The 15,547-nt window shown below is 42.3% G+C and overlaps 1 protein-coding gene across 6 annotated transcripts in view; it reads left to right on the forward strand.

Annotated features, from left to right (window-relative positions):
- Positions 1-14,778, forward strand: part of LOC308594918 (uncharacterized protein) — a 151,682-nt gene extending 136,904 nt beyond the window's left edge. For all 6 annotated transcript variants that reach the window (XM_081208491.1, XM_081208493.1, XM_081208492.1 and 3 more), the window contains one exon: positions 14,665-14,778. In XM_081208491.1, coding sequence (XP_081064617.1) covers positions 14,665-14,725 — 61 coding nt within the window. In that variant the 3' untranslated portion in view covers positions 14,726-14,778. The remainder of the gene's footprint in view (positions 1-14,664) is intronic.
- Positions 14,779-15,547: the final 769 nt, after the last annotated feature.

Genomic DNA, 15,547 nt, shown 5'->3' on the forward strand with positions numbered 1-15,547 from the left:
GACTCAGTGGAAATCCTACATTCTTTCAGAAGTTCTATGCTCCCCTCCTTTCTGCAATAGCATAATGCAGAGGTGGAGGTCTATTTCAGCATTCCTTCATGGGCAAGCTTCTGAGGACCTGACACCAGTGGTGGATGTGACAAAAGTGGGTGTGTTGAGACACCTACCACTCTCCATCCTCAATCCAGACAAGCAAGAGATATTATTACCATTCAAGGACACATTCCAGCCAGGTGCAATTACTAAAAGGGGCACCGTGCAACAGGCCAGTGAAGGATGTGGTCTGTGGTTTGGGTGCGGACTGGGCCAGAAGAGAAGCTTGGAGGGTCACATTTGATGGCTCCAGATACATAGGAAAAGATTTTGATGCTAGCCAATATGGCAATTGATAGTGATGTTCAGAGGAAACCTTATGAAAGCCTTTGGCAATTGGTATATGTGCCCCTTTATTTATCGTGACCGAAATGCATCAACCATTTCCTTTAGCTCAGCATTCATCAGGACAACACAGTCAACCTGATGCCCAGGAAATAGCTATTTATTATTAGACTGAAAACGTTTGCTACAGTGTGGGATTTTCTTATCCTTTGCTGAGCTGGCTGCAATAGCAACGCCAAGAACATCTGAACTGTACATAGGGATGCAAGCTTTGAAATGATTGTGGAGTACTTTTTTATGGGGCCATAGTTGTTGTTTTTTAAACTATGGCAACCTGTTTATTGAGCATTCATCCTTACTGGTTTTCACATAGTTTGTATGGAGCTTATACAGTTTGTGTGGAGGTTATAGCCTGCTGTTTATTGAGCATTCATTCTCATTTGTTTGCGCAAAGGTTCTATGAGATCACATCAAGTCATTGTTATTCCAAACTTTCCAGCACAAGGGAGAGCAGCACAAGAGTGCCTAATCCACTTTAATTGTGCTATTTGTCAATATATGATTGGGGTGGGGTGGAACATGGGCAATTTTGTTTGCATTCTTGTCTATTGGTCCTGAGACAAGTGTCAATCAAAATATGCATATTCCAGACCAGCAGAACTGAACTACTCCTATAGTAGTAGGCTGGAGGCTTTCTTTCTCTTCTTTCTTTCTTTCTTTCTTTCTTTCTTTCTTTCTTTCTTTCTTTCTTTCTTTCTGTGCCCTTCGCCCCTTAAACATGTAAATAAATCACAGATGGTAGAGTGCTGAAAAGCTGTCATTCTGGTTAACTAACTGTGTCAATTGACTCAAAGAAAACAGCATGGTATTAATAGAACAAATCCCTCAAAGAAGGCAAGAAGCTGAGGTTTACCCAAATGACCTGTGTATTACCTGGGCATATATATTAACAGATGAGACCTAGAGGCCTAGTTCAAATCTTGGTGAATCAGGAAGGAAATTTTGCTGATATTTGTTAGATGCCTCATAAGCAAGTTCTCTAGGTGCTCAACCATTTACACAGCCATGCTAAGTACTTGATGGCTGCAGTAACTAGTCACAATCTGCTTATGTGAATAGACCATCATAGATACAATAGCACAGACAGATCATTCATATCACATCCAAGCCTGGCAATATAAGACATTCTGGTCATGGGTTAGCCCTTGACATTCTTGGGCAGCTGCAGGAGCCGAATGGTGTAGCACAGTGTTTCCCAACCGGTGTTCCGCGGCACACTAGTGTGCCGCGAGACGGTGCCTGGTGTGCCGTGGGAGGGAGGCGGGCGAGTCGGGCTAATCCTCCAACGAGCTCCACCTCCAGACCCATTGCTCAAATCCTTTAACCCAGGAAGGCAGGAGGGCGGGTGGGGGGGGGGGGAGAAAGAGAAAAAAGAAAGGGTGGAAAAAAAGAAGGGGAAGAGAAAATATTTTTTTTAAAAAAAAGGAAAGAGAGGGGAAAAAGCGAGGGATGGAGGAAGGGGAATGGGGAAGAAGATGGGGGGGTCTTTGTGTATAAACAGAAGGGGAGGACAATGAAGAGGGGCGGGGCTTGGCAGGCAGCAGATAACTGGGGAGGGGGGCGCGGCTGGCGGCGGCTCAAGGCAGGAAGGGAGGAGCTGCCTCGCGGAGAGTCTTGGGCTGCAGAGATTTCCCGTTCAGGAGCGCGGGAGGCCACGCCGTGGATGGGAATCTCCTCCTCCTCTTCCTCCTCCTTCTCCAGGAGAGAGGGTGGTCAGCCCCACCGAGTCGGGCCTGCTCAAGCGTGGGAGCCTATAGTTAGAGCTCAGCTCCTTTTCTTGCCTTCCCCGCCCCCCCCCACGGAGCACATTTTCCTCGCCCCCCCAACCCCCGCATGTAGAATAGAAGCCCTCCAGCCTCCACGGTGCACAAACTCTCCCCTCTGCAACGAAGCGCTTTGTTGCATATCTTTGGTGAGGTTTTTAGGCAGTCTTGGTGCACCTTAAATCAGCGCTAATTGCGCCTGGACGCAGTATTTACTTCCGAGTAGGCCCCCTTCTCTCCCCCCCCCCGGTAGCACCTGACGTTGCTATTTGTATCATCAGGTTTGTTTGTTGATAATTTAATTGTTTTAAAAGCATCATGCTAAAGAGCTCTCTCCCACCCCCAGACCCTTGGGCAAAACAGAAACACACACATACACAAACACAGAGATTGAGCCCTGCAGGTTTTATGAAATGAATGGATTCTGAATGCCTGTTTCAGTGGCTTGTCCGCCTTAGGCTGCTGGGCCAGACACCTGTTACACGGTGCAGTCCGTAAGCTGTGAGCACTGCTACCTGCCGCCGAGACCACGTAACGACAGTCTTGAAAGACCTACATTGGCTCCCAGTACCTTTCCGAGCACAATTCAAAGTGTTGGTGCTGACCTTTAAAGCCCTAAGCGGTTTCGGTCCAGTATACCTGAAGTAGCGTCTCCGCCACCATCGTTCAGCCCAGACACTGAGATCCAGTGCCAAGGGCCTTCTGGCAATTCCCTCACTGTGAAAAGTGAGGTTACAGGGAACCAGGCAGAGGGCCTTCTCGGTAGTGGCACCCGCCCTGTGGAATGCCCTCCCATCAGACATCAAAGAGATAAACCAGTGTTTCCCAACCGGTGTTCCGCGGCACACTAGTGTGCCGCGAGACGTTGCCTGGTGTGCCGTGGGAGGGAGGCGGGCGAGTCGGGCGGCGAGAGGCGGGGCGGCGGCGGCGGCGAGGAGAGGCCGCCCAGCGCGGGGCTCTCGCCGTCTGCCTGCCTGGCTGCCTGCGTGGCGCTGACGTCACGGGGCTGTAACGTGCCCCACATAGGCACACGCGGGGCGGCGAGCGAGCTCCCTCCCACATCCCATTGCCGCTCGCTTCGGCCGGCCTACTGGGCTGTCGCAGGCGGAAGGCCTGCGCATGCGCGAGGTTTTCGCGCCTTCGGGATTCCCTTCACGCCTTCCTCCTCCCGGGTCCTTGAGAGCGCGGGAAGCGGCAGCGCGAGACCGGCGTTGAGCCTGGTAGGTATTGCGCTTGCCAAGGCAGTCATTTGGGAAATGAAAACTTGCAAAGCAAGCAACCAGTTCAATCTGAAGTACGTGTATGCTTAATATCCTGTATCTGAAACCTGTTCTGCCCCCTCCCCCACACTTGGTGCCATTTTCATCTACACATGCAGCAGAGTAAGTTGACCCAGAATAGTACCAATTCAGATGGCAGATGGGAGAATGACAGTGCTGAATGCTTTCCCATGTAGAACAGTCCCTGCAAATAAAAACCTAGCATATTTGGAAGAGGGATGCTAGCCTAACCATTACCTTCTATGCTGTTACTATTTTTTTATTTTTTTTTACATAAGTAAAAAGTGACCTTTCCCCATCTGGCATGGTGGTGTGCCTCGAGATTTTTTCATGAAACAAGTGTGCCTTTGCCCAAAAAAGGTTGGGAAACACTGGTGTAGCAGAGGCCACTGGTGCTAACACCTTCCCTTTTCTGTGAGTCATCATTTTAAATTGCCCACAATATTCTTTGGAGCAATGCTACATACACTGCAGAATTTTTTAAATGGTATTATTGCTGCAACCACCTGGTAAACCTGTGGCAGGAGCCCGACGCCATAGGAGAAGCATTCAACTCAAGTCAAGGACTGGCCCTGATTACATTCTGCCTGGGGAAAGCAGTCAAGTTGTGAGTTCTGAAAGAGAAGAGAAAGAGGGAATGCTGGCTCATTTTTTTATCTCTTTGTTAATCAACTGACTCCCTCATTTGAGTCATTTGCACTTAAAGGTGCCAATCATGTGTACAATAGCCAAGGGTAGATAAATCATATGGCATGTGTATGAATGCATGTGCAATCTATCCCAATGTCTAACTAGAGGGAGTGCAATTACTACATTTGTTTCCTTAGCAATGGCATCACCATGGAGAAAACAAAGGGCTCTGCATGTTCCCACATGCCGTAAGAATCATTTGGGCACAGTAGGAAGACCTCTTCCTGAATCTGAAGCACAATAAGCACATGCACATTCACAATGCCATTTATATGGCAACAGAATGTTGTGCAGTCTTTCAGAAGACATTAATAGATCTTTAGATATTAGAAGAGTTTGGATTTGACTTTATCACTACCCGAAGGAGTCTCAAAGCGGCTAACATTCTCCTTTCCCTTCCTCCCCCACAACAAACACTCTGTGAGGTGAGTGGGGCTGAGAGACTTCTGAGAAGTGTGACTAGCCCAAGGTCACCCAGCAGCTGCATGTGGAGGAGCGGAGACGCAAACCCGGTTCCCCAGATTACGAGTCCACCGCTCTTAACCACTACACCACACTGGCTCGTTACATTACAATATTCAACATTTACACAAGAAGAGCCTGCTGGATCAGGCCAATGGTCCACTGTTCTCACAGTGTCCAACCAGATACTTGTGGGAAACCTCACAAACAGGATTCAAGCACAAAAACACTTGCCCCTCCTGTGGTATCTAGCAACTGTTATTCAGAGGCATTACTGTTTCCAACTGTGAAAATAAAAAAATTCCTTCCAGTAGCACCTTAAAGACCAACTAAGTTAGTTCTTGGTATGAGCTTTCGTGTACATGCACACTTCTTCCGATATCAGATACCAGTATCTGAAGAAGTGTGCATGCACACGAAAGCTCATACCAAGAACTAACTTAGTTGGTCTTTAAGGTGCTACTGGAAGGATTTTTTTTATTTTGACTATGGCAGACCAACACGGCTACCTATCTGTAACTCCAACTGTGAAGACAGACAATAGCCATCACGGCTAGTATCTTTGATAGCTCTCTCCTCCTTGAATTTGTCTAATTGTCTTTTACCGGCGGGGTGTGTGTGTATTTCCAGCTGGAACTTGCCAGAATTCAGTTCTGACACCTCTCAGGTGGACGCCATTGCCATTCTAAGAGGATGAGAGAGGCATTCATGGTGAGTTCCGGCACCTCTTTTTCTAGAAAAATACAGTCATACCCCGGGTTGCGAACGGGATCCATGTGGGAGGCACATTCGCAACCCGCAGCGCCCTGTCTGTGCACACATGTGACATGATTTGGCACTTCTGTGCATGCACATGACACCATTTTGCATTCCGGTACTTCCGGGTTTGGTGCGGCTCACAACCCGAAAACGTGCAACCTGCAGCGTTCGCAACCTGAGCTATGACTGTAGCACTGTTCTTTTAAAGCCCTCTAGGTTGGTGACAATCACTGTGTCCTGTTGGAGCAAGTTCCATAGTTTAACTATGCACTGTGTGGAGAAGTATTTTGCTTTATCTGCCCTGAAACTTTAAAATTCAGCTTCATACACAGAAGCGTTTTCAGAGATGCACAATGTTACATTGGTCCTCTGGGAATTTTGCTGTTATTTGTGACATAGCCAGAAGTATATAATCACTATCAATCTACCCCATTGTTTCAAAGGTTAGATTCCCACACAACCTATTTTGCCTTTAGCTCGGCGTTATTGAGTACTGCATTCCTAATGTTCTGTCACACTCCAGTAGCACCAAATATGAATGTTCTGTCACAGTAGACTCAGTGCTGTTTACCTCACGAGGCACATTATTACAAATTAACTCACAGAGCTCTGCTTCTCAACCTGTTTGAGTGCTGAGTAGCGAAGGGTAATAAATTTATTTGGTTCCCTTTTGGGCAGGAGTCTGGTATACCCAATCCAAAGTTTCTGTTTTGCAGGTTGGAACATAACTCCCTGCCAGATTATGCCCTTTCCCAGAATTTGCAATGTACTGTCGGTGCACAAAAAGGCCCACCCACCCCAAAAAACACTTTAAATTTGAAATGCAGATTTTGCTGGCGAATACATTGAAAAGTTTGCATTTTAAATAGATGGGGTGGATAGATCTATCTATTTCGGTTCTCCCAGTTTCTCATTTCTTCAATTTTTAAATTCAGTTCTCTAATTTTTAGTAACATCTTTCATTATTTGCTATTTACTATATTCTTTTTTAAATTGTGTGTTAAGGGGGGAAAGACCCACAAAACTATGTCCTCTAGAAAAGGGCAGAACAGCAGGAAAATTGATGGTTTCATTGTAACCAGAGACAGATAAATCCCCAGCCTGCAGGTGAATATGTTGGTTAAATGTTTAGATTAACTCATTTGATTGAAACAATTGGTGCTGAAGGAAGCAGCCGCACCCTCTTCTGATGAACTACTATCTCCCTGTAAAATTGCTGGGCACCACAACTTCCCTCAGGTAACACCTGCTTTCTTTGTTGCTAGTTAAGCCCATGTCAAAACCAAGCTCCCTTTACTTAACCTAGCTTTGTTTTTGTTTTTTTAAAAAAGCTTTTTGATCCTTAAAAGACCTGGCATAGCTGTAAGCAATAGCAATTACCAATAATAAGGGCTAGATTTAGAGTCCTTTCCTCAGAGGCACTGATCCTTGTAATCCAATGCACACCAAATAAGGAGAAATTGCAAGTTCTGGAATATAAAAAGAGTCCCACTGGATCAGAACAGAGGTCTATCTGGCCCAACACGGGGCAGCCAGATGGGTCTAGAAAGTCCACAAACAGAAAATATAGACAACAGTCCTCCTTCCCCCATTGGTTGTTTGAATCTACAGGAGCTGTGTTTCCTCCAAATGTTGCGGTCTCGTCTAATCCCATGAAATAGCCACAGAAAGCTCTATCTTCCATAAATGTGTCTGATTCCCTTCTAAAGCCAACCAAGACCAGCATTATATCTTCTGGCAGCAAGATCCATAAATTAATGTGATTTATGGTGGTGTGCTTTCCCCCCTTTTCTTCTTCTTCCTAAATCTGCTCCCATCAATTTAACCAGGCTACCTTAAATTCCAGGATTATGAGAGGTTAAACCAAATGATTAAAATACTACATTAAGCCTGTCAAACTTGGGTTTTCCTATGTAGTGTTTGGATCTTTCATTAAACCCATCGTTGGAAATATCAGAGTACTAAAGCATCTCATTTCCCTGGAAATTCTGGAGGCAGTGTGATTTAGCTTTAAATGTGGTTAGATTTTCTTATGAAACTGCGCATTAACAGCTGACAATATTGAAACAAAATCTCAGAATGAAAATATTATAATTTCCAATGGCAATGTGCAGTACAATATATCTGGAAGTCACAAGACTGGCATAGCTAAGTCAGCTTTAAATGTCCAAAAATGCAAAGACTTGTGAATTCATTCTATTCATTGATCTGCTCTCTTTTTCTGCTGCTATAACTCTTTTATTCTTCCACCCAGATCTCTGTAAAACAATGTACTATCATGTCATTAAGCAAGCACTAAGGAAATCATTTTGCCAAATGTACTTTCCCGGAAGGATTTTTTCTCAGCATTAATACGTTTTCTCGTTCTCTCTTGTTTTATGGGTTTGCTAGTTGTGTCAGGAAAAGATGCTTAACGTCAAGATATTCAGCTCAGCTCTTCTTTGAAGACTTTTCTAACCTGATGCTATCTAGCTCAAGGATGAGCAAACTTCAAACTTGTGGGGTCAACTTTATTTTTTCAATACATCCCTAAGATTCACCAACTGGAGACAAGTGATTGCATAATTTCCAGACAGGCAGCTAACTAACTGTGTTAGTTTGTTGCAGCAAAATCAATCGGTACATTTGCAAATAAATGCCTATGTTGCAAAAGAAGCCTCCATTGACCTCTTTCCCAAGTGCTGTGTCCCTGGAATTTCTCACCTCTCATAGAAGTGGGGTGAGCATAACAGTATTTTCTGTTCCACCACAGAGAACAATTTGTAAAACTCCCCCCCCCCTATTTAGGGAAATATTTTACTGAACAAGGCAACAAATGATTTTACTGACATGGCAAGCCTGTTAGATGGTTGTAAATGGAGTTATTGGTGAAAGGGAATGGCAGAAGAAAGATACCTGCAATCTTCAAGTCTCTGTCAAATGGTAGTAGAATCTGCCTGGAATGAAGCATCACAACTTATCTGACATTCTGTTCTGTCTCCTCTTTTTATTTGCTTTTGGTTCCCTGATAATGAATCTGACTGACGTTGCTTTCATTTTCTGTTCCAAGGGTTATACAAAATATTTCTTCCTTCCTTTTAATGAGAAGTCTTATAATCTTTACTGGAAAACTATGGAACGGATTAATCTGTTTTGCATTACTTTCTATGGGAAAGTGTGCCTTGGTTTTGGAACACTTTGGTTTTGGAACAGACTATGGAAAGGATTAAGTTTCAGAACCAAGGTACCACTGTGTTGACCTATCCTTTCCTAACCTAAAATATATGGAGGGCACCAGGTTGTGGAGGCTGGATTGTTGTTGTTGTTAAGTCATTTAGTCGTGTCCAACTCTTCATGACCCCATGAACCACAGCACGCCTGGCACTCTTGTCTTCCACTGCCTCCGGCAGCTTGGTCAAACTCATGTTAGTAGCTTTGAGAGCACTGTTCAACCATCTCATCCTTTGCCGTCCCCTTCTCCTTATGCCGTCCATCTTTCCCAACATCAGGGTCTTTTCCAGGGAGTCTTCTCTTCTCATGAGGTGGCCAAAGTATTGGAGCCTCAGCTTCAGGATCTGTCCTTCCAGTGAGCACTCAGGGCTGATTTCCTTAAGAATGGAGAGGTTTGATCTTCTTGCAGTCCTCCAGCACCATAATTCAAAAGCATCCATTATTTGGCGATCAGCCTTCTTGATGGTCCAGCTCTCACTTCCATACATCACTACTGGGAAAACCATAGCTTTAACTATATAGACCTTTGTTGGCAAGGTGATGTCTCTGCTTTTTAAGATGCTGTCTAGGTTTGTCATCACTTTTCTCCCAATAAACAGGCATCTTTTAATTTTGTGACTGCTGTCACATCTGCCAGTGATCATGGAGCCCAAGAAAGTAAAATCTCTCACTGCCTCCATTTCTTCCCCTTCTATTTGCCAGGAGGTGATGGGACATATACTGTTTAAAAGGATGTTATTGGATCATCACACTAATCCTGTTTACTTTTCAGCACCAACTAACAACATACTTTGTCACTCAGCCTTTTGCAGGCATTTGATGAATGAAGTCCAGTTGCTAATGAAACTGCATTAAGTCAGTTTTTCAATTATGTGTGGAGTTTTTAATTGTAGTATTTATTTCTGGTTTGTGTTATTTGAGTTTGATTAGTTTGTCTCATGTTTTTATAATGTAATACACCCTCGGATCAATAATCGATAAAGGGTGAACTAGAAATTGAATTAATTAAAATACAGGCCTCACATGATTTTCTAGATGGAAAATGTAAGATCTGAAGTAGCCATTCATAATGGACTTCAAAGGCTGAACTTTAATTTCACTTCACATGCTAACAGAAAATGCTAAACTCACATTGGAATTGCCTCACATAGAAGCAAACCAAGTCAATATTTTGACTGGGTATAGAAGACATAATAATAAATGATCGTGTTCATTTGAGTCTTAGGGGAGGAAGCATTTTATCTATGAAGCTCCCAGTAGCAGACAAAAATATATGTTACAAGTGTCAGGTAGAGATGTTATAAAAGTGCCTTGTAACAAATACCCACAATATCCTAAAGGGATATTCCTAGTGAGCAGGCAGTAACTTGTCCTAGAAGGCAACAGCAGGCAGGGAGGAATTTCAGCAATGCTTCCAATTGCTACATCTTGCTGTCTGAAAATGTAAAGGCACCTTAGAGATGCAACCATAAATTTACTTGGCTTGTAAATGTCATTAACTGTGTTCCATATGGAATTAATGATGGATGAACTGCCCTCATGTCAATTCAGAATCTGCTTTGGATATTATGTGCTTTCTTGGCAAATGTTTGGGAAGAACTCATCTGCTTCTGAGAGTTCTTTCCTGCCTTGTAATATTGCCATATGCTCTCCAATACAGTCACCAGCTCAGTGCTCTGTGGCTGATGCTCAGGAGGCAATATAATAAATATATATATTGCCCTTTGAGAATTGTTCCAAATGCCTTCATTGGCAGACAGCCACTTGGAAATCCAACCCCCTCAAAAACAAATACACTAAGAAACAAGAGAGGGTATCATTTCTTCCAGAAGTGAAGTCATTCTCTAAGTTCCAACCCTTAAATTTTCAAAACAGCACCATCCATTCACAAAATGAGGGTATCAGCAGGCTCCAATGATCTCGGAGGTTTGTAGAAAGAAATCAAAAAACCCAAAACTATCCAGTGGAGTCTGAGCATGCTCAGGGGGCACAGAATGCTGACTGATGAGAGAAATGAAAGAAAACAGAATAACTGGGAAGATGGAGGAATGGAGGTGAGAACCTTCAAACGGGGCATGGCTCCCTGGCTGGAACCATAAAGAGGACTGGTTACAGGTCCTATTTTTTCATCCAGTTGACTGGTTGGTTAATCTTGTCCCACAGTCATAGCAATTAACGAGTTCAGTGAGGTGAAGGAGTTTAACGTTCATTTTGCACATGAATCAAGGCAGTTGGGTTAGGGCACCTGATGGATTGAACATTAACTGTTTATACTCAGAAACTCGTTTTACATTCTGAGCCAGAGAAGAACTTATTGAGGACATGTTGGTTGGTTCATAATATCTTGAAGCATTGTGATTTGGACAATTCACATTCCAAAGTTTGACAGAATCACTACATGGAAACCTTTAAGCTGGATTCATCTTTGGTGTGACTGAGAGGCTTAAAAGATAATATACTCATTGTTAAACTAAAACAGTCTGTCTTCGTGGAAGTAGAAACATATCATTGCTTCAATCTTATTTTTATTCTGTCAGAGTACAATTCCCCTGTCAATGCTTGTCATGTTTCAAGGTTAAACACCATTCATTTGAAAAATAACATCAACTACAGGACTAACATACTGCATGTGGCCATTCTAAAGAAAATAAATATAATTCAGAACTGAAATTCATTGGCATAACCAGTCATAGACCTCACTTCTAAGTGTCTTTATATTTTGCAAGTGAGAAAACCATATGTACAAGCTGATGTTGATTTATAGCTAATGTGATGTTTGCTGTCATGTCTAATAAAAGAGGCCACATAGCTAGCTGAATATCAGTGTTGAAGATGTACGTTTTTGGTGTACAAAGCATAGAACTCTGGCAATCTAGTATTGCCCCTCTGTTAATATCACAAATTAATAGAGCAGTAATTCCAGATTGACAGAGTATTCTAGTTATATAGCCCTTCTGAATTAATGAACAAATTAATGGGTTAATGAGAACAATCAGAATATTAACTTATGTTTATGGTCAAATAAATATTTCTTCAAATTATTGAATGGGTTATGTACCATAACTGCCTATGTTCACAAAAAGCATTTGTCTACTTTAAGGAACATTTCTCTAAGTTTCTGAACAAAGCTAAGAATTGAAAACATAACGGAATGGGCTAGTGTGTATTTAAAGAACATTATGATGGTGGCTTTTGGAAAGGTGTTACAAGGTCTGTCTGATCTGCAAACAAATTTAAGAGTTGTTACAAAAGCCAGCTTAGTAGCTATCGAGAAGGTATTTTAGCCATCTCAAATCCTGCCTGTTTAGACTATGTCTATGTCATTCATCTGTGGATAGCTCAGTCGGTAGAGCATGAGCTGGATTTGAGTTCACTGTTGGGCAAAAAATTCCTGTATGGCAGGGTGCTGGACTAGATGAATTTCGTAATCCCTTCCAAATCTACAGTTCTATGATTCTGTGACCCATGAATCCAGCAGCAATCTAGACACATAGCTGGGCCCTGCAGAGGTACCAGCTATGGAGCTGGATCAAGCACAAGGCTCTGGGCCAGCTGATGGAGATCAGGAGGAGCCACAAGTGCCCCATCTTGATAAAATGCCTAATGCTGTCTAATTGAAAGCAAGCCAATGAAAGCTAATGTTAAGCACTCATTTCCCCCATAAACATTGGATATTCCAGTCAAAGCAATTTTCTGAACTGTGAGGAGGTTCAAGCAAAGGTTCAAGCAAAGTGCTACAGGTAAGAAAGACAGGATACCTGAAGGGGGCTTCTGGCTTATTGTCCTATGGTGCTGCAGTGATCAACTTTCAACATGTTCACTCTTGCCTTTCTGGTTTCTTTTTACAATACACCAACCAAAAGCTTGGGGGGGGGGAACAAGTACGAGGAGAAAAACCCATAGGTGATGCTTTTTCATCCCTCTGGGCCAAAGTCATTCCTAACTGGTGGTCAGGAATAGCATAAACTATACTTCAGGAATGTAACACAGTTTTGTGAGAGCCCCTATTTTTATAGCTTAGAAATCTGAACCAGTACGTTTGACATGAGATCTCAACAGATCATCTGAACCTTCTTCCAGAATTAGGTTTACACTATTTTTATTTTTATTTCTTGCTTCCTGCTAGTGCTTGTGCCTTAGAATAAATGCATGTAGGCAATCATGGCCAAAAAAAGAGGTGGGGGGAAGAAAGAAGCCCTATGACCAGATGTTTTAAAGTGAACCCTGAACCATTTTTCACACACACACACACACACACACACACCCACTGGCCAGAAGTAGGGCCTGCTATTTATCTAAGCATGTCAATGTGCTGACAGAGTACCAAAAAGAAAGATGGTTAGCAGAGCTCCACAAATATACTTTGTGTGTCATTTCCCTGAAGGCAGAAAGGTGAATGGGTCAATCACTAGTGAGACATTTGCTTTAGGGCTGCAACATTTAGTCAATTAATCAGATTACACTTGATTGATTAAAAAGGTGCCCCCAATTAAGCAGGCAGCAGATTTTACTTTTTTAAAAGACAGCTTGGTTATTATTTTTAGTACAAGTAAACCACATGTGGCATTAGCTATCTTAGAAAAGGCATCTCTGTTTTGAGTCTGTCCCTCAGGTTCCTTGTCCCTCAACCCAACTATTGTATTTGAAGATATTGTTACAAAAGTTGGGTGCCTGCCCCTCTCTCTGCCGGAAGCCCCTGGACTCCCAGGCACCCACACAGGGATGGAAGACAAATCAGTATGTGCCACTATTAGGGGTGGGTGAGCAATTTCTTCACATATAAAGGCTAACCCACCTAATTTTCACTTTCCAAAGTAACAAGTGGACTAAAATACAGACATCCTTCAAAATTCACACATCTCCGAGTTTTGAAATGCAGTTCTCCAGTCAAATAATGTGCACAAAAGTGCATATATTGGTGAAAAAGATATACAAAAACTTTCACTTCCTTTATCCACATCATCAATCAAACTGTTATGCCGGGAATTTTATTAAACTGCAGTAAAATTATTTAAAGTGTCAGAAATTTGTAAATGGTTACAGATATACTTGTTCTATACTTCCACCTGCTGGTCAATGGAGATGGACAAAAAGAGGCAAGATAAGCATGGCATTGGCAGTATAGTAGTAGATAGGTAGCCGTGTTGGTCTGCCATAGTCAAAATAAAAAAATTCCTTCCAGTAGCACCTTAAAGACCAACTAAGTTAGTTCTTGGTATGAGCTTTCGTGTGCATGCACACTTCTTCAGATACCAGATACCAGTATCTGAAGAAGTGTGCATGCACACGAAAGCTCATACCAAGAACTAACTTAGTTGGTCTTTAAGGTGCTACTGGAAGGAATTTTTTTATTTTGACTATTGGCTGTATAGGCCATTCTTAATCTTCACGCTGCTTGCTGTTGATATTATTCAGTGGAAATCACACATGGAAAGAGATATGTTATGCCTCTTGAGGCCCTGTTCCATAAATAGCACAACAGCAACAAGGAAGAAAAACCCCTCAGTATTTATATACTGAGAGATAAAGGTAGGGCATTTGATCTCACTTGTCCCTTTGATGCATATTTCCTTTTGTTGTATGAATCTCAGTGGTGCTTGTCTGTCACTTGACTATTAGAACAAGGCCCTAATTCATCCTTTGCAAAGATCAGACACTTTCCATACCCCACCTAATTTGCCTACTGCACAAAAATGTGTGTAGATAAGCATAGAGAAAAATAATTGAAGCACAGGGAATAGGATTTTAGTGACTTCATTCACAGCTTCTGTTACGGGATGGGGATCACTGACATTTATGCAGAGCAATAGATCTGCTCCTTTGCAATCCAAACCTAAGCAGGCTTAGGTGGACTTCAGCATTGATATCAATGGGATTTACTTCCATGTAAGAATGTGCAGGCTTGCAGCTTGAGAGTGTAATTTTAAGCACACTTGGCAATTCTGAATCCCAGATAGAAAGGACTGTTGATGAGTATCACTCAGTCACAAAGATTTCTCTCTCTCTCTCTCTCTCTCTCTCTCTCTCTCTCTCTCTCTCTCTCTCTCTCTCTCTTTTAACAGTGTGACTCAATGCCCAAATGCAACTGTGTGCATCAAAAAGCTGGAAGCAAAAGGAACATAAACTGAAAAGTGGCCATACATCAATTCTGAAGTTAGGAACATAGAAAACTACTTTATACCAGGTCAGTCTATTTGTCCATTTAGCTTAGTGCCATCTAGTCTCAACTGGCAGCAGCTCTCTAGGGTCACAGGGAGAGATGAAAATAACTGTGAATTTGTTAATGTTTGGTTTTAGTCCTACTTTGAATTAATATATATTTTAAGTGGCTTAGAGGTTTTCTGTACAAATAGATCAAAAGATAGCATACAAGATTTTCAACATATCAAATGAATGGTGAATTGGTGTTTTTTGTTGTGTTTTTTTAAAAACCATTTGCAGTGTCTCCCAAAAAAAATATGAATATTCATCAGGAATCAGCAAAGGCTAGTAAAATTATCCTACAGAAAAATATAATAATAATTCTAATATGAATATTCAGACACTGACTGAAATACATATGGATTTTCTGCTATACAATATAGTCTACAAAGGATCGTAATTTCTTCTTCTGATTTGTTGAATAGCCACTACTTTATTCCACTTCCAAACTGAGCTTCCAAAATCTAAACCATGTTTCTGATCTTTCAACTTTCTGCCATGAGGCAAATTCAAGTAAAGCTATGTGACCTCATAAAACTCTTAGAATACAGCCTGGAGCTCAAACTAACCAAGTAAAAGGTTTTTTTACACTGCCATTGATGGATTGTGCTTAACCAATTAAGCAAAATGCAGAGTGTACCTACTTGATTGTACATAAGACTAAAGGGTGCGACTGATGATATGCTGAATGTGTAGCATAAAGCTGCTTCTCCCTTTTTTACTTTTTCCTAATTACAGGTGTGG

This window comes from Podarcis bocagei, assembly GCF_964188305.1.
Source record: "Podarcis bocagei genome assembly, chromosome: 9".
NCBI classification, from domain to species: domain Eukaryota; kingdom Metazoa; phylum Chordata; class Lepidosauria; order Squamata; family Lacertidae; genus Podarcis; species Podarcis bocagei.